The 19621-nt window shown below is 51.0% G+C and overlaps 1 protein-coding gene across 1 annotated transcript in view; it reads right to left on the bottom strand.

Annotated features, from left to right (window-relative positions):
* PLCG2 (phospholipase C gamma 2) overlaps positions 1–17597 on the bottom strand; it is a 139815-nt gene extending 122218 nt beyond the window's left edge. The window contains exon 1 of the mRNA XM_035024718.1: positions 17347–17597. Within this exon, the coding sequence (XP_034880609.1) occupies positions 17347–17539 (193 nt within the window). The 5' untranslated portion in view covers positions 17540–17597. The remainder of the gene's footprint in view (positions 1–17346) is intronic.
* Positions 17598–19621: the final 2024 nt, after the last annotated feature.

Raw genomic sequence — 19621 nt, forward strand, 5'->3', positions numbered from 1 at the left:
CCATGAACCCTGAATTAGCAAGTACTGAACCAGTGCTCCCAAGGAAATACAGGGTTAGGTTCTTGCGAGCCTCTGGTCACGACATTTGCATCAGCTGATCAATATGTAACCTCGTTTTTGTGTGTGTATGGTTTTTTGTTTGTTTGTTTGTTTTAGACTTTATTTTTCAGTAATCTCTACACCCAACATGGGGGCTTAAACCCACAACCCTGAGATCAAGAGTCGCATGCTCCACTGAATGAGCCAGCCAGGAGCCCCTCTGTGTTTCTTTTTAAAGACTCCTCATTTAATATACATTGTTGATTAACACAGAACTCACAACCAACAGCACTAGAACTCATGCCTGAATAAAGCTTATCAAACACTTGTCATTTTCTCCATAAGCCACGCCACAGCCTTCTTGGGCTCAGGAACACTAGATCGCCCTCGGGGGCTATTTTACACAACAAAACCACCCCAAAAAGTACAAAACCAGAAAAACGTGTCAACAACCATCTGAGGAAAGGACACCTGTTACCTGTAGGAAAGCTGAAACAAGAAGCCAGCTGGGAACACACATGTCGCATGTCGGCGACTCAATATTTTCCCCACTCTGCTCATGTCTGCGAAGGATTACAGAAGTGCCACGAGATTCGGTGCAGGGGTTACAAAAAAATTTCAGCGAGTGGGCAAACATGGGGCTGGGATCCACAGATAACGAGGACCAACTGTGGATGCTCAGAGAAAGCAGCACCCCAGGCGACATGATCTGATCTACAGATGAGGAGGTCTGTGAACGAAGAGAAAGGGGAAATGAGGAGGGCCGAGGAAAGACGAACAGGGAATGGTGGAGGGCGTTCCTGCTTCCTGACCCCCACACCCTGGCTCCTTGGGCTCCGTCAGTTACAGAGCCTCCTTCTCAGCCCCCCATTCCAGGAATTCTCTTTTATGCTGGAAGTAGCTTCTGACCTCACCGGCCAAAAGACCCCAGCTTGTGTGTTGGGCAGCGGCAACTGGGCCATCAGACACACACTCTCCAGAGTTAGGACAGGTGACACAGAAGACTGGGAAATCAGCAGCCAGAGGAGAAAGACACACGCATATGCACACACATACACAACGAGGGCACGCACACGCTCCCCAGTCGGCAAGCTGATCGGTGCCCCCCAGGATGCAGGCCACCCCCAGAGGAAGGTTCTACCTGGGCTCCCCAGTAATTTGCAGACGCACAACTGGAACTGGACACTCTGGCCCAGCTGATCAGGTGTCACACCTCAATCTAGGACAGATGCCCAGGCAGATGGCAAAGCCAGCAGACACGCACGATCCCATCTCTGTGGGAAAATGAAGCCACCTGACCTCCCACGAAGCAAGATGCAGATTTGCCATCATGATCATCACAGCAGCCGTCCCAGGGAGAACACTTCTCTTGCTTGAGGAAGAAGAAGAGTGTGGGGATAATGAAGTGGGTAATGCAAGAAGGAAGGTGGAGACGGTGGAGGTATGTTCTAGAACGACACCGTCCAATAAAGCAGCGACAACCAGGTACGGCTATTGAGCACGCAAAATGGAATCGGTCCAAACTGAGATGTTCTGTAGATATCAAATACCCCCTGGATTTTGAAGACTCAGACCAAAAACAAGAATATAAAATCTCAATAATTATACTGTGTTCATGTTTAAATAATAATACTTTGGATAGACCGAGTTACATAAGATATATTAAAATTAACTTCACCTTTTTTCTTTGTACCTTTTTTTTATCGTGGTGCCTAGGAATTTAAATTCTACGGACAGAGGCCTGGCACTGCTGCTGACAACACTAGTCTAGAAGTAGCCCAGTTTGGCTTCAGAATGGAGAGGTGGGTGGGAGGGGGTGGGGAGGAGTTCTTTATATATTTTGGAAACAAGTCCTTTATCAGCCATGTGTTTTGCAAACGTTTTCTCCCAGTCTGTGCCTCGGCTTTTCAATCTCTCAACCTGAAGGTTCTACAGCAGCTGGTGAAGGGGAAAACTGGCCTGACATAGTTCCTCCAAAAAGCTTGATGACCGTGGGCCAGTCCCCCAAGCTCACCTAACTCACCGGCACAGAGGACCTAGCTCACAGGCTTCCTGTGATGACTGCACACCATACGGGCACGTCTGTACACACGATCACACGGATACCGTGCGCGTGCAGGGCTCGGCACAATGGCGGCTCGAGGCACGTGCTCAGGAAATGCAGGAATTACTGTGGCATCATGCCTCCCGATTCCGTTCCCCCTTAGGGGACGGCTGGTGGCCGAACGGCAGGTGGAGGCTCATGTAGGCAGTCGGGAAGTGTGGAGGGAAGCGGACACCCCAGGCCAAGGCATCGAACCTTGAAATGAGGGAAAATCTATGCCACACCTCACCCACAGCTTCTGGGTGATCTTGCATGTTTACGAAGGAAACTTTGATGGGCTATCACCTTCATCAAATGGTCCTTTTGTCCCCCCAAAACACAGAAGTAAGGGTTAAAATGTCTACTTCTAGACTCAGGCCAGGAATCACATGCCCACTGATCGGCGTCCAGACCCATGTGCTCCTCGTTAGGCTTACCCCCAAGGTAAGCACGCAGGTGGCACCACCAGCCCGGGAAAGTGCCACTGCCACAGAAAGTGTTCAATGGGAAAACACTGCATCACCCAAAGAGCACGAGGAGCTCTATTTAACAGAGAACAAGAGCCATCAGGGCAATGCAAATCAGAAACACAAAGAGCTAGGACTTCACCCCCACTAGGATGGCTATCCTAAAACACAGACAATACCAAGTGTCGGCAAAGATGCAGGCAAATGGGAGCCCTCCCGCGCTGCTCTGGGGAATGTAAAACGGGGCAGCCACCGTGCAGGACGGCCTGGCCACTCCTCAAACAAGCAAACACAGAGTTACAAGTGACCCAGCGAGTCCACTCTTAGGTATATACCTAAAGAACGAAAACCTACTTCCACGAAAATCTGTCCACAGAGGTTCACAGCAGCATTACTCATGACAGCCAGAAAGGGGCAACAACCCAAAGGTCCATCAAGGGATGAAATGGATAAACAAGATGTGGTCTGTCCTAACGATGAAACAGTGCTCAGCCACAGAAAGGAATGACGTACTGATCCACACCAAAAACGTGGACGAACATCAATGTTATGTTAAATGAAAGAAGTCAGATGAAAAAAGCTACCCGCTATGATTCCATTTCTATGAAACGTCCAGAGAAGGCAAATCTATAGAAACAGAAAGTAGATTCCCCCTTTGAAGAAAAAAAAAAAAAAGAAAAAGAAAAAGAAAGTAGTAGCTCAATAGCACACATTTACAGAGTCCCTGGTGCTAGAAGTACAGATCAGGGGATCAGAATCCAGCCTCTTCCTGGCAGACCCAGCTCTGGTTGGCAACTCTCTAGAGTTACGTACATTTGGAGTCAATTCCAACATGGAAGGTCCTTCAAAGCCTTCTCAGGACATCCAACTCCTCCCGGAAGATGGCCTGACACACACATGAGCTGAGCAATTAGAATAACTGGAACCATATCCTAACTGTCAACCTCAGAAACGACTAGATTTCCCTCAACATCCAATTTCTCAGCAAGAAGATTAGGAAAATACCAATTTCTTGGGGTTGCTGTGTGGGTTAAATGAGGGTCTGTCGGCGGCCTTAGCCCACAGGATGGGCTCCTAAGTTTTCCTACCACCATCCCAAGTGGTCATGTTGATGCCATGGTGAGATCCACGGCCTTTAGCCACCAGGGGAATCAAGCTACTGGATCCACAGCCTCGGAAAGAAAGAATACCCAACCAGGGCAAGGAAGCATGACGCTCATGGGACCCTTCACTGCCTATGAATTTCACATCTGTAAAAGTTCACAGACACCCGGATGCTAGCAAGGGTGGTGGATGAGCATGCAAATCAGTGTGGCCTTCCTGCAGACCACGGAACAGTGTGCCCAGAGCCCATGACACAGCCTTCCCTTGCTCCCACCAGTTCTTCTCAACATTTATCCTATGAAACGACCAGGGACGTGCCTAAGGATTAGCACTAAAAATATTCCCAGGATCAATATCTGACATAGCGAAATAGTAAGCTTCATGATATCCAGAAAGAGAAAACTGACTAAACAAATACAAAGAAAAAGATCAGGTGGAAAGGTTATAGCCATTTAAAACCAAACAGAAGGTATGTACTTGGAAAGATTTCCACCACAGGAAACCAAAATAACCATCATCATGAGGACAGGTGTCCCATCAGGAGACACTCACTGAGTGAAACCAAAGGGCAGTTAAAATAAAGCCACTGAAAACAATGTGGATACCTCACAACTAACAGATTATATGCTAATTAAAGATTAAATTGTTTTGAAATGTAAAAAATATGCATCAGAATAATTATCAAAGCAGCATCCTGGTTTCCCTAGGGAGGAAGGGGTATATGTGAGCACTTAGCTATAGGTATAATCTCTCTTTTTTTTTTTAAGATTTTATTTATTTGAGAGAGAGAGCACAAGCAGGGAGAAGAGCAGGCAGAGGGAGAAGCAGGCTCCCCACTGAGCAAGGAGCCTGACATGGGACTCGATCCCAGGACCCTGGGATCATGACCTGAGCCAAAGGCAGGCGCTTAACCGACTGAGCCATCCAGGCGCCCTAATATTTATTTACTAAAAACAATGACCCGAAGCAAATATGATTTGTCTAAGTTGGAGAGAAGGGTATATTCATGGCTGCTATAACAGATCACCACAAACTCAGCGACTTAGGACAACACACATTTATGATCTTACACTTGTGCAGGTCAGAAGTCAGGTATGGGTCTCTCTGGGCTAAAATCAAGGTGTTGGGAGAGCTCTACGGGGGAATCTGTTCCCGTGTCTCTTCTGGCTTCTGGAGGTGGCCTGCGGCTGGTTCATGGACCCCTTCCACCTTCAAAGCCACTAATTTAACCTCCGTGACCTCTGGTCTATCATCACATCTCCTCTTCCAACTCTGACCCTCCTCCCTCTGTCTTTCACTCACAAGGACCATTGTGATTACATCCAGACCACCCAGATAATCCAGAATAATCTCCCCATGTCAAGATTCTTAATCACATCTGTAGAGAGCCTTTTGCCCTACAGGATAACGTAGGCACAGATTCTAGAGATTACGATGGGGATGTCTTGGGGTGGGGAAGGGGGGCCTGATTCTGCTTACCACAGAGTCCACAGAAATCACTGCCACCTTCATCATAGCAAGAGCAGCTGACCCTTCCTGGGAGCTCTGGGATACTTGTGAGGCATTATCTCAAAGTGTGCAACCTAATTTGCTCAGCTAATGTCTGTGAGAATCCCCTAAGGGAGGCACTACTCTGACCCCACTTTATAGATGGGTACAACGAGAAGCTAACTAACTTGTCATGGTCACCAACACTTTAAGTGGCAGCACCGAGATCTGAACCCAGGCAGCCAGGCCTTAAGAGAACAGCTTATAGTAAGAAATGGTCACAATAGAGCACAAAATGGAAAAGGCATGACACCAGAATATGTAAAAGGACAGCCTTTTAGAAAAATGTATCTATGTCTCCCCCCCCCCCCCCCAAAAAAAAAAAAAAATCCAGAAGGGTGTAGACCAAGTGCTCACACACTTGCCTCTGGGTCAGGGGAAAGGGGCTGTTACCCTCACCCAGTTGTAGTTAAAGACATCTCTGCTCATGAAGACACGTAACTGCTTCGAGGAGAACAAAATCGGAGTTATTTTAATCAGGGCAAGCACAAGGAGGTCAGAGGAGATCAGCTCGGAGTGGTCTCCAGCAGGAAACTGGCGTAACATTCATGCTCGGCCACCCCAGCTGGGGCCCTTCTCAGCTCTCCCGGGACTCGGGTCCTCCTCCGGCCAGGCCCCAGGGCAACCAGCAGAGGCCGGCAGCAGGCCAGGAGTGGCCTGGATGGTCCGGGCACGACGGGGAGGGTACACCTGCCAATGACATCCTGTCATGACCCTGAGGCTGGCATCCCGCCCCCGACCAGGTGCCCCGCAGGGTCTCCTCTCCCAGTCTCTATCATGCTGTGCGGACCCGAACTTTGCCAGTCTCCAGGTTCTTCTTCCTCTCCTTCACACACTCACCCTTGGCTGCCAGCACAGCTCGGGGCGGGTGAAAGCTTCCTCCAGCCGTGCTGGGAGAGTGGGAAGGGCCCCTCTGCTCTCAAATGGCATGGTCTCTGATTCTGTTTCCAAAACATCACCACTGACCTGTGGACACTCCTCCTCCCCGAGTGCGGGCCTCCCCAGCCTCCAAGGAGAAAGGCCAGGGCCAGAGCTGCTGGCCTACCCAAGGCTGGAATCCAGGGGACCTTAACCCTAAAAGGCCCCCTGCATGCCCAAAACAGCAGGAAGTGGTGGCCGCTGTGAATGGGCCCCATACGGCCCCGAGAACGTTTCCAGAACACACCAAGGCAGGCGCTGACAAGCCACCAGGGCAGCTTGAGCATGAGACCCCCTCCCCCTTCGGATCCACACCAGGCATGTTACACACATTTACAAATGTCATCTTCCCAAGGATCGTGCCGGAAAGCTCCGCCATCACCCCATCTCTCGCAAGAGAAAACAGAGGCACAAAGAGGCATGAATCGCTCAGGGTCATGCAGCCAGTAAGCACAGGGCCGAGACCGGAACTGCTGTATGTGTGTGTGGCTAAAAAGGAAGTTGCCATAGGGATGCCCTATCTTAACCCCAGATCCTACCGTCTCTGGGGGGAGAAAAAGGCGGGCGGGGGCCGAAAGGGGCATCTAGGTCCTTTCCCGGATCCGTCCACCGGACACGTATCGGGAGGCACCCGCTGTGGGCCAGGCACAGGCGGAGCGCTGGGGATTCCTCGCTGGTCTGGTCAGCAGGACAGACGGGACCCGGCCACCCGGAGCTCACAGTCTGGGCAGGAAGGACCACTGAGCGTCTGGCTCCAGGTCAGCCCCTGCCAGAGGGCAGGAAACGCTGACACCAGGATTTCTGGCTTCAGCTTCAAACTGCACAGCACTTAGGTCTCTTCCAAGACAACCCAAGACATGTCACTCTGCTACCCTGATGTGTGAAAAATGCATGCTCATTTCTAAGATCCACTGGATGGTGGGAGGTGGGGACGAGTTTCTAAAAGGATTCACCAAGAGATCGCTTTTAACAGCTCCCTCCCTAGATGGAGCACCAAAGTGGACCGACTACAACTCACTTGACGTACACAGGGTCCTTCAAAGGGGAGGCTTGGTTGCTTGGAGGAGAGAATTCACGGGATGTACTTCCAAGAGACAGGAAAGGAGCATGAGCCGTAAGGACAAGAGCAAACCTTACAGAGGGCTTCCCAGGTGCCTCAGTGATAAACCCACAGGCACACACACATCTGAGCCTCCTAACAACCCTGGAAGGCAGGCACTACCAACCTTCCCATTTTGCAGATGAGCAAACAGAGGCACAGAGAGTTAAGTCTCGTGCCCAAGGTCACACAGCTAAAAAGCCAGAGTCAGGAGTCAAACCTACGCAGTCCTTGTGGCCCGGGTCAAGACCAGCGTAGCTAGGAAGCAAGAGGACCCTTGAAATAAAGCAAAGGCCCTAAATTCTTTTACAACAAACTCCAACTTGCCCATCATATCTGCAGCCAGATGGACACCTCTGGTCATGCTCAGCCCACCGCCCCTTAGGCCCCTTTTAAAGGGGAGTGTCTTCTTTTGCTAGGGCCTCCATAACAAAATACCACAGACCGGGTAGCTTTAACAACAGCAGTTTACTGTCTCACAGCCCTGGAGGCTGGAAGCCCAAGATCAGGTGTTGGCAGGGTTGGTTCCTACTGGCGGCTGAGAGGGTCAATCTGTTCCGTGCCTCTCCCCCACCTTCTGGCACCAGTGGTGTGCCTCGGCCTGTAGATACACCACTCCCAGCCCCGCGTCCCTCGTCACTGGGCCTTCTCTGTGTGTCTCTTCTCCTTTTAAGGACACGGTCATATTGGACTGGGGGCCCACCCGACGCCAGCATGACCTTAATGAGTACCTCTGCAAAGATCCTACTGCCAAATAAGGTCACATGCTGAGGTACCAGGGGGTTAGGGCTTTGAAGTATGAATCTGGGGGGAGGTCACAATTCAACCCATTACAGGGACACCCCCCCCCCCACGGCCCATAAGTCCTGAAGCTGCCAGACTACCTCTCCAACAGGAGAGGTCACCTACCCTGCCCACACCCAAGAGAGGACAATGGCCTCAAAAGAGCCAATCCCTGTGCACTGGCTCGAAAAGACCTGGCCAATCACAGGCCTCCCCCAGGAGCCCATCCCTGGGGGGGGGGGCGGGGACACCTCAGGCTTCCTGGTAGGGGCCGCACAGGGAGTCAAGCTGGAGAAAGGCTTTGCTGGGGAATCCAGCCATGGCTACCAGGACACATAAGGGAGACCAGTCCATGGAGAGAAGCCACCGCCAGGGGCTCTTGCCACCGACAGGATGGTGAGTCCTCAGTGCCACCACCTCCCCTTCCCACGAAGGCCACTTACAGGGTAAGACTGTTCATTTTCTTGGATTCCTACAAGAACCCATCCCCCAAGCAAGCCCCTACAATCATTCTGTTCTCCAGGCATCCGTGGGGTTGCTATAGCCACCTCTGCCCCCTCCAAAATTAGGGGCCATGGAAGACCCTGCAAGATGCCCTCCAAACCCATTTCCCATTCTTAATGGCACACAGGTTGGCCACATTTCCCAGGATCCTTTGCAGCTGGTCACATGCCAAGTTCTGGTCTGCAGAAGTTGGGCACCTTCCACCTTGCAGGCCTGGCCCATAAAACCCTCTAAGGCATCTTCCATTCTTCCTCTTCCTCTGCATGCTGGCTGGACACAGAGGATCCTGAGGTGGCCTCGGAAGTCTTAGGGGATCACGGTGCTGCCAGGCAGCAGAGCCCCACCCCTCAATCCCACCCACTGTTTCATGACTTGGCTGAGAAACTTGTACTATATGAAGAAATCACTTGTCACTGCACTTTGTCCCTGACTAACATAGAAGCTTTGCTGCCATGCCCTCTCTGGAATGCTCTCCCCACAGAGATTCCCCTGGCTCCCTCCTTCTCACCCACTAAGTCTCAGCTCAAATGTCACCTCCACAGTGAGGTTTCTCTGAGACCTGCCCTACAAACAGTGTTCTTCACTGGTCACTCTGTCCCAGTACCCTGTTTCTTTCCTTCCTAGCATCCATCACAATCCAAAATGATGGAATGATTAGTTTGGCTTTTTCTTTCCCATGAAACTATAGGCACTAGAGGCTCCTTTATGGATCTCCACTGTCCCGCTCAGCACTTCATCCCCAGTGACCAGTGTAACACCCGATACACACTCAGTCCTCTTTGAGCATTTGCTAAATCAACAAAGGAACAAATTCTAAGAACATCAAATGATCATGATCCAGGACAGAAAACCCTTGAACAACCACAGAAACCAATTCCTCAACCATCCAGCATACAAGCAGGTCTGAACCAATAACAAGAATAAAAAGGTTGGGGCGCCTGGGTGGTTCAGTCAGTTAAGTGTCCAACTCCTGATTTCCGCTCAGGTCATGATCTCAGTGTTGTTAGATCGAGCCCTGCATCAGGCTCTGCGCTCAACACAGGGTCTGCCTGTCCCTCTCCTTCTGCTCCTCCACATTCTCCCCCAACCTGCGCATGCGCTCTCTAATAAATAAATGAAATCTTTTAAAAAAAATAAATGAAAAGGTCAATTCTACTTTTTATACCAGCAGTCTCTATCATGGAGTATACCCCAGAAGGGAACCAGGAAGGAAAATCACTATGTAAGTGGAAGTTCTAACATTGATCTCATCCTTTCTACAATACCGCTTGCCTTTATGTTTGATGAGGACAATGACAATAATCATGACAAGGATGACAAGAGCAGCTAATAGTCGAGCATCTGCCTCCAGGGTGTTCAGCAACGTAGCAAGCGTTTCCCATGTATTCATTTAATGTTCTCAAAAGTCTCGTGCAATTGGCTCTTTCACTAGTCCTTTTACAGATGTGGAAATGGAGACACAAAGAGATGATGAGTGGCCCAAGATCACACTCCAACTAAGTGGCAGGCCTGGGATTGGACCCTGGGCATCTGGGCTCTGGACTCTGTGCTATTATGTACCATAACTGCACATCTAAATCAACAAATAAGTTTATAGATACTGAGGATGTTGGCTCAGTCTTATCTCTGATGGGATGTCTGAAGGAATGTGGATTTCTTCTTAGATGGAGGATGCCAGTGGAAAAACAGCCACTTCTCCATTGTTTTGAAAACCTTCTGATAAGATAACAACAACTTTCAAAAACATTCATTTTTTTAAGGGCTATGAAGCCCCAGGATGGATTTCAGAATTAGCGGAGAAACAGAACCGCCACCCTTTCACCGGCCCTGGCTGTCAGCACCTGTCCACACTGTGCAGCCCCCTGGCACGCCTGTCTCCCTGCTCACCAGGGCACGTCGAGAGTCCCACCACCCCCCCAGCATCTCCAGCACCCCGCAGAGCGTGTCCTGTGCGCACAGAAGGAATGAATGCATTTCCCTCCCGTTGTCAACAACGCGGTCTGAGCGGAGCTACTGTTCCTGGGTCGCCAGCGGGGTGCTTCTCCATCACGCACAGAACTGAAACAGCTAAGAGCACCAGGAGGTGGGACTCTGAAGACAGACAGAACGGGTACAAATTGTAGTTGTGCCTGGTCGTGGCTGTGTGGCCTTGGGCGCATCTCTTAGACTCCCCAGGACGCCGTGTCCTCTTCAATAGTGCAGGGAGGATGCCTGCCTCCCAGGTTCACTGTGAGCAGCTGACAAGCTCGTGTGTGTGATGTGCTGCCACACCGAGAGGTACACAGAGAGCACTCGTTAGAGGCAGGTCTCGTCATTGTCAGGGGGACAAGCCAAGAACCCCACACCAGGGCAACGGGACAGCTCCTATTTTTGAGAATTCCTCAATTCATGGGCAGCCACAACTTGGCAAAAATAAGCAGATGGAGAAAACATGAGTAGGTGCAACTGCAAACTTCGGGATACAAGCCTACTCAGTCGAAACGGCCACAGTCCACACCCTCAAAGGCAGCTCATTGCCGCACCAACCCTGTTCGGACTCCACAAACCGGGGGCGTCACGTCAGCTCCCGAGACACATTCCAGGCCTCCCAAATGCAGAAGATGCAAGAGGACCCTAAAGGTTTAACCCAGCAAGGGCCCCAAGTGGGCTCCTTTCTACTGGAGACTCAGCTGGTGCCCCTGGAAGGAAAGAAAAACCACACACACAGCATTTTCCGGCTGTCCCATGAGCTCCCTCCCTATATTCAGAGGCTCTTCAGGAGGCCAGGGCTGGAAGGAATCCCAGTCACCATCTTACCATCCCCCTTGGAAAGCAAGAGGGAAACTGACAGCCAAGAGGTGAGTGGCTTAAGATCCACAGTCTTCATTAGAAGCCAGGCCTTGGGACTCCCCACCAGTGTCTTTTCCCCTTTTTCTTTTACTGTATTACATTCCAATCTCCCACATATTAAAAAAAAGTACATAAAATCCACTTAATTCTTGTCTATCCTAAAATTCATCTAATTCATATTGGATAGGAGCAATTATCTCACTTTGATAGGGAAACTGAGGCATGGAGTGCCTCAGTTCACATGCTTACTAGGTGGCGGAGTGGGGATCTGAGCTGCAAGTCAGGATCCGGGGTCCAGGTGCTCTCATGGTAACCAGCCACTCCCAGCTCCTTCCCACCCTGCACATGCAGGCTTCTCCTCACAGAGGAGATTCCCCATTTCTTGAACCCGAGTTGGCCTTGGTGACCTGAGCTGGTACAAGGGACATTCTGGGACTTCTGAGGTTAAGCCATAAGAGGCCCTGCAGCTTCTGCTGAGGACTCTTGGAACATACCCACCGGGGGGATGCCAAGCACCGTGTTAAGTCCAACTACTCTGGGACTAGCAGGCAGTAGGCACGCAGTCACCCATCGCCACCAAGGCGCCAGATGTGGAAGTGAAGATTCTGGAACCTTCCGGACCAAGGGACACACCAGTTGAGTACCACTAAATGACCTGAGTCCAGGCCACAAAGGGTAAAATCACCCAGCTGAACCCTGCCCAAATCTCTGACCCACAAACTTACTCACTCATATTCAATGGCACCTGCTGATCCCACTTCAAGACAGCCAGCCTGCAGGCCACCTGGTAGCTTCTCCTTCAACTTGCCACCCAAGAAGCTCCTCCTCGAGGAGGCCCCCCCCATTCCCTACCATCCCCCTCACAGCCAGATGGGTAAGAACCGTCCTTCCTCACACGGTACCGAGCCCAGACCCTCACTGTGGTACTGATCACACAACCCTGCAACGGCTGGTTGCTGGGTCTGTTCCCCACCAGGGGCAGGGGCTCCACCCTTCCGCCTCTTGCACAGCAGTCCAGCACCCAATAGGACAGCAAATATGGGCCGAACACATGACAGTGCTCCATCACGACAGGGTCCAAAGAGATACCCTATTAAACCCACTGACATTTTATGGCCCTAAGCAAAGCAACACGTGACTTGAAACTAACGTTTCTCAACCTCAGCACCACTGACACTTTGTACTAGAGTATTATTTGTGTTACGGGCTGTTCTGGGCATAGTAAGATGTTTAACAGCATCCCTGGCCTTGATCCACTAGATGCCGGGAGCACACCCCATCCCCAATGATGACAACAAAGAGTATCTCCAGGCATTGCTGCATGCTCCCAGTGGGCTGCGGGGGGGTCGCCCTGGTGGAGCACCACTCCCTGCTCTAGACAGCAGGACCTAAGTGTGTCTACCGTCACCCAAGCCTGCATGCGCAGCCGGTGTGTGGGGGATACCTGTCCACAAGTCACACACCACTTGCCGAGGACTCCAAAACCACCTGCCCGTGCTCCCTCGTGCAAGCTGGCAGGCATCCCAGTAACCTGCATGGTCCTACTAACTTACAGCCCTGAAGGAACACCATGTCCTAGGGTCCCCCTCAGGACATCACCCTTACAACAGTGAGCTGGAAATGCATCCCTGAGAGTCCCTATCAAGGACCTGAAGGCTTGCTCTCTGAGGGGTCAGGGAGCACCATTACTAAGCTCTTTACCCCAGAACTGGCTTTTTCTGTCTCTTTACCAGGAACACATCCATCTCACACAGGACTGCCAGAGCATGTTCCAAAATGCAAATGTGATCATGTCATCCCTCTTCTGAAAACCCTTCCTTGGATCCCTGCTGCCCTCCAGAAAAAGTCCAAACACCTGAGCAAGACTTTGCCACCCTGGACAAGCTGGACACCACTCGTTAGCAACAACAATGGCAAAAATACAGCAGGGGTTCCCAATGGGTGAGTGCCTAGCCCATGCCATGCACCATGTTGAACCCCTCTAACATATTAACTCATTTATTCACTCCCAACCATAACCCTGCAGTGCGGACACCAGTATTATTCCCTTTCTAGAGATGAGAGAATTAAATCTCAGAAAGCAGATGTAACTCGCCCATGGCCACACAGCAAAGCTCCTCAAACAGTGTTCCAAGTCAAACCCCATGCTGCTCGTACCTAACGCAACAATGTCGGCTCCATGAGGATTTGAAGCTGATTACTGCCGTGTCTTCAGTACCTAGGACAGTGCCTGGCAGCGCGGATGCTCAACTACACAAGGAAGGAGGGATGGCAGGATGGGTGGAAGTCTCAAGAGCACCATATGCCAAACCTAGCTAATTACCAGGACCACTGGGGGGCGGATTAAAATACGGAGTCCCGGGGCGCCTGGGTGGCTCAGTTGGTTAAGCGACTGCCTTCGGCTCAGGTCATGATCCTGGAGTCCCTGGATCGAGTCCCGCATCGGGCTCCCTGCTCGGCAGGGAGTCTGCTTCTCCCTCTGACCCTCCCCCCTCTCATGTGCTCTCTCTCATTCTCTCTCTCTCAAATAAATAAATAAAATCTTAAAAAAATAAATAAATAGGGGCGCCTGGGTGGCTCAGTCGTTAAGCGTCTGCCTTCGGTTCAGGTCATGATCCCGGGGTCCTGGGATCGAGCCCCGCATTGGGCTCCCTGCTCAGCGGGGAGTCTGCTTCTCCCTCTCCCTCTCCCCCTGCTTGTGTTCCCTCTTTCGCTGTGTCTCTCTCTGTCAAATAAATAAATTAATTAATTAAAAATAAATAAATAAAAAATAAAATAAAATAAAATACGGAGTCCCAAACTACCTAGTGAATGACAGTCACCTTCAAACTCTCCAGGGAGAGGGCAAAATTGCATTTAGTTAACCGAAGGGGGAGAACTACAGGACGTGGATTTCAGGAGACAAAATCCCATCTCATGCCCCTTAGAATGAGCTTCAGGAGAAGGTTCCAGGAGCTGGTGTTTTTAAAAGTCCCCCAAGTATTTCTGATTGTCAGTCAGGCTTGGGACCCACTGCCCACTCTCAGTATGGCATCCCTGCTTTTACCATTTGTACCCCTTCCACACCCAGCAGGCCACCAACCCCACCCCAGCTCCAACAAGTATCTGGGCCACTTGGGAGATCAAGTGTAGCCAAATGCAAGCAAAATTGGGATGGAAGTTGGCTGCTCACTCACATGGGCATTTTCAAAGCAGGGCTTCTGGCTCTGTACCACCTGAGACCTGCTTGGCTCCAACGCCAGAAGAAACCTTTTGGAAAGCTATTTAATCTGACTCATGATAAGAAATCAAATGAAGGGGCGCCTGGGTGGCTCGGTCGTTAAGCGTCTGCCTTCAGCTCAGGTCATGATCCCGGGGTCCTGGGATCGAGCCTCGCATCGGGCTTCCTGCTCGGCGGGAAGCCTGCTTCTCCCTCACCCACTCCCCCTGCTTGTGTTCCCTCTCTCCTGTCTCTCTCTCTGTCCAATAAATAAATAAAATCTTTTAATAAAAAAAAAAATTCCCGGGGCACCTGGGTGGCTCAGTCGTTAAGTGTCTGCCTTCGGCTCAGGTCATGATCCCAGCAGCCTGGGATCGAGCCCCGCATCGGGCTCCCTGCTCAGCCGGGAGCCTGCTTCTCCCTCTCCCACTCCCCCTGCTTGTGTTCCCTCTCTCGCTGTGTCTCTCTCTGTGTCAAATAAATAAATAAAATCTTTAAAAAAAGAAAGAAATCAAATGAAGAACTATGCCAACCTAGCAGAGTCCACCTGTGAATGGCCAAGTTTGGAATCCCACTGCAGCATGGATTCAAGTTTGGGAACAGGTACCTCACGGGCTTTTGGGGGGGGGTGCTGCCAAACTGCCTTTTGACTCAGAAATAACACTTATAGGAAGCTGTCCTTCAGGTGTGCCCACGTTAGAAGAATAAAAGCATGCAAGGATAACCCACACACACTGCTGGTGGGAATGTAAAATGCTGTAACCACCTTGAAAATAGTCTGGCAGTTCCTAAAATAATTAAACAGAGTTACCATATGACCCAGCAATTATACTCCCAGGCATACGCCCAAGAGAAATGAAAACATACACCCACACAAAGACTTGTACATGAACGCCCACAGCAGCACGATTCACAGTTGCCAAAAAGTAGAAACAACCCAAATGTCCATCAATGAGCAAATAAACACATTGTGGAAAATCCACACAATGGAATATTATTCAACCGCACAAAGGAATGACGTACCAACACGCACTACAACATGGATGGACCTCGGGAACATCACGCTAAGTGAGTGAAGCCAGACACAAAAGGCCTCATGTTACAGAATCCCATTTATGGGAAATGTCCAGAACAGGGCAATCTACAGAGACAGAAAGGAGACTCAGGGTTGCTTAGGGCAGGGGAGGAGGGTGAGGGCTATCAGGGACAGGGTTTCCTGCTGAGGTGATGAAAAGTTCTAAAATTGATGGAGGTGGTGGGTGGTTGCACAGACCTGTGAATACACTAAAAACCACCAAATTGTTCGTTTTCAGTGGGGGGTAGGGTATGTGAATTCTATCTCGATAGAGCTATTATTTAAAAAAAAAAAAAGGAAGAATAGAAGTATAGCTGCAGTAGCTAATAGCAAAAGACCCGAAATAACCCCAGTGTCCACCTCCGGGGCTCAGACCCTGAATCACAGCCAGATGCTACGTGGCCGTTAAAGAATCAGGCAGACCCATGTGCGGATCAGAACCCTCCTCCAAATAATCATTAGAAAAACAAATCAAGGGGCGCCTGGGTGGCTCAGATGGTTAAGCGTCTGCCTTCGGCCCAGGTCATGATCCTGGGGTCCTGGGATCGAGTTCCACATTGGGCTCCCTGCTCCTTGGGGAGCCTGCTTCTCCCTCTGCCTCTCTCTCTCTCTCTCTTTCTCTCATGAATTAATAAATAAAATCTTTAAAAAAACAAATCAAGGTGTACAAATTTTAGTAGGGACCCATTCGTGCAAAAAACACGACTTTCACATGATACAAGCACAGAATACTCTGGAAGCCAGAAGAACTTGGTAACGAGCTCGCCCCGGGGCACAAGGTGGGGCTGGGGAGGAGATACATGTATTAATGAATTGTTTGATTTTTTTTTTCCCAGTGTATATTTTAATTTTTCAATTATGCTGACTTTTTAAAAAAGGAGTCCATTTAAAAAAATGCAAATTAAAGCAAGTCTGCAACTGAAAATTGCTTAAGCCTCCTTACTCCGTTTGTTAAAAACAGTCTTAGAAACTTTAGGAACTGAGCCAATTGCCCAATCTAAGGTGGGTGGGGAAAGAAAACACCACCCCCAGGACCAGAGCTTCATTTAAAAGCTCCAGAATCCTCAGTGACGTGCTCTGTCCACACGGAGGAAAAGTAAAGGCCTCTGGTTCTGTGGTTCATGGTAAAACAAAACAGGCATTTGGCTAGCAAGCCTGGAGTTTCTGTAGCTCCGTCATTCAGCCATCAGGAGGGCAGAGAGCGGGCGCCTGGGTGGCTCAGTTGGTTAAGCGACTGCCTTCAGCTCAGGTCATGATCCCAGGGTCCTGGGATCGAGTTCCGCATCGGGCTCCCTGCTCTGCGGGGAGCCTGCTTCTCTCTCTCCCACTCCCCCGCTTGTGATCCCTCTCGCTGTGTCTCTCTCTATCAAATAAATAAATAAAATCTTTAAAGAAAAAAAAGGAGGGCAGAGAGCTTGACCAGCAGCAGAAACTAAAGGATCCCCGATGCCGTCAGGCAGGGCGGACACCCCTGCCAGCCCAGGTGAGCCACCTTATGTCACTTCCAAGTTGGCCCACGCAGGCCTCTGTTGCTTCACCAGGGCGTTTCGGGCCGAACTTCCCCCACCTATTCTAAACGCCACTGGAGACCCAGACAGAATGGCCACACTTGCGTTTCCAGAAGAAGATAAGGTATCGAGCCAATAAGCGAAGGCAGGAAGGGGAGAAGTGCACAGGCCGGGGCTCCAGGGTACTCACAGAAGCCCTCGATCTTGTCGGCTGTCTTGCTCCAGGCCACCTGGCGCGTCTCCATGATCACCTGGACGGTCCTCCGCTCCGGGGTGGACTTGCGGAAGCTGAACACCGTCATCACTGTGCCCAGCTCCAGCGCTCTCTTGATCTGACTCTTCTCGTATTCAGGAAGGGTGTCCACGCTGACTGGGGCGGTCATTGTCGGCAGAATAGGGGGTGGCAGGAGTGAGGGCAGAGGACGCTGGAAGGGCAGAATAAAGGAGTGAATTGGTTTTTGTTAACTGGGTGGGGGAGGGGATTAGTTAACAGCCAAAATCCTGTCTCATGCCCATCGGGATGAGTTTCAGGAGGCGGCTCTGGTGGCAGGGAATCGTGGACCACTCAGACCACCCATGCAGGACACAGAGGTTTAAACAGAAGCGGACATGGGGGAGGAGGCCCCTCACCTCAGTGACTGAACTGTTATGCTGGCTTTGAATAACCAAATCACCCCAGCCTGGCAGTGACCCCTACCCTCCCCACACACTTCCATGCTTAGAATATTTGAATAGCCAAAGCAGCCCAGAATGGCCCCACTCCCCACCCCCAGCATCCTTTTATATTCTGCCTAGATTTTCCTCAGCAGCCCCTTACTTCCTAAGTGAAGTTGGGAACAGAAAAAAATATTAAGCCACTTCAGAATGTGTCTATGGAGACCTCTGCACGGAAACGAAGCCAAAATGACAGAAAAGGTCAGGGCGCAGCTGCCCCAGGGTCGAGGCCTGGTGTGTGGCCCTGGGTAGGCTGCACGACCTCCGCAAGCCTCAGTCGCATCATTTCTCTAACGGCGCTGTTGGGATGGTGAGGGGCACCCGGCATTCTGCTCAGCGCGCAGTAGGCGTTCTGGAACACCACTCATACCCACACATAGTCGGAGAGATGCCAGGCCCCAAATCCAACAGCCATCCTTGTCTGGACGTACTCACACCCACATCCAATCCATGAGCAAATGCAACCCATCTTCCCGGCTCACTGGCTCCTCCCAGGATCTCACAGCTGGATTGTTCTCGTGGCCCACCTGTTCTCCTGCTTCTGCCCCAGCCCCCTACAGCCCAGTAGTGACCAGGAGCTAGAGGACACTTATGGAACAAGATGAAAACCCCGTCAACCCCTCTGACCAGCTGGCTGCAGTCGTGGCCTGAGCCCTGGCTCTGCAGAGGGGAGTCCAATGGAAGACGTTCTAGACCCTCCCCCAAGCCCAAGCCTTATTTCCACACTCCTAAAGGGCGATCCCTCCTTCCAAGAATCTCCAAGGTTCTTGGAAGGATTAAACCAGATAGTGTATCTTGGGGCCCTTAGAACAGTGATGCAAAGTCAGTGCTCCCCAGATTTAGCTCCTGCTACTACTGCCCATCAGTTGCTCCGTGCACCTCCTCCCCGCCCCCCAAATGCCACAGCATTAGGAGCCCACAGCTGTTACTCTGTAGAGAGGCAGGTGTTCAGCCCAGGTCACGCAGGCCCTCACTCTGGGTCCGCCTTCTGACAGCCTCCTGCCACGCTGCTCAAAAGCAGGGCCTCGGTTCCCTCATCTGTAAAATGCAGATAATACCAGTCTCAAGGGGCGCTGGAAGGACTGAAAGCTACAGCCCCCAGCCCTTGGCAGGGCCTCAGGTAATAGTCATCAGCCAGTTGTTCAACATGCTGAGTGTCAACTCTGTGCCAGGAACTGAGCTGGGGACTGGTATGCAAATCAGGGGGAGTGGGGAGAGGCCCAGGCCTTGCCCTTTGCCCCCTCCTCCCTCCAGCTCCTGCCCATCACCAAAGGCACCTCCACAGGCATCTGGAGATAAAACCATGAATTACACCTGCTCTCTGCCCACCTGGAATCAGACCTGTCAGCTCAACCCCTACTTAGATCAGAGAAAGCTTCTGGGAGGAGAGGGTATCTGAATCCAAAAGGTGAAGCAGGAGGGAACAGTGTTCTGATCAGAAGAGCTGGCTTAAGCCAAAGCCCAGCAAGCTGCAGGACTACTAGGCTGTGCCACAGACTCCGGGACGAGCCTCCTGCCTCATCACCCTGTAATCCAGGTCAAGCCGTTGAACAAGGCGTCCGTGGCCAGTCTCATCCTGGTGAACTAGCTGTTTGTTGGCTTTCCCCAGGGGCCCGCACCTGCTATACCTGGTTTTCATCATTTATCTCAATGAGAACTACCAGAGGTGAAAAACCAAGTCCTGAGAGGGGAAATTCCACGATCAAGGTCACGCAGAAACGTGGCAGCACTGGGATCAGAGCCTTGGTCTG

Source organism: Mirounga leonina, unplaced genomic scaffold, assembly GCF_011800145.1.
Source record: "Mirounga leonina isolate KUSES-001 unplaced genomic scaffold, KU_Mleo_1.0 Mir_180, whole genome shotgun sequence".
Classification (NCBI taxonomy): Eukaryota; Metazoa; Chordata; class Mammalia; order Carnivora; family Phocidae; genus Mirounga; species Mirounga leonina.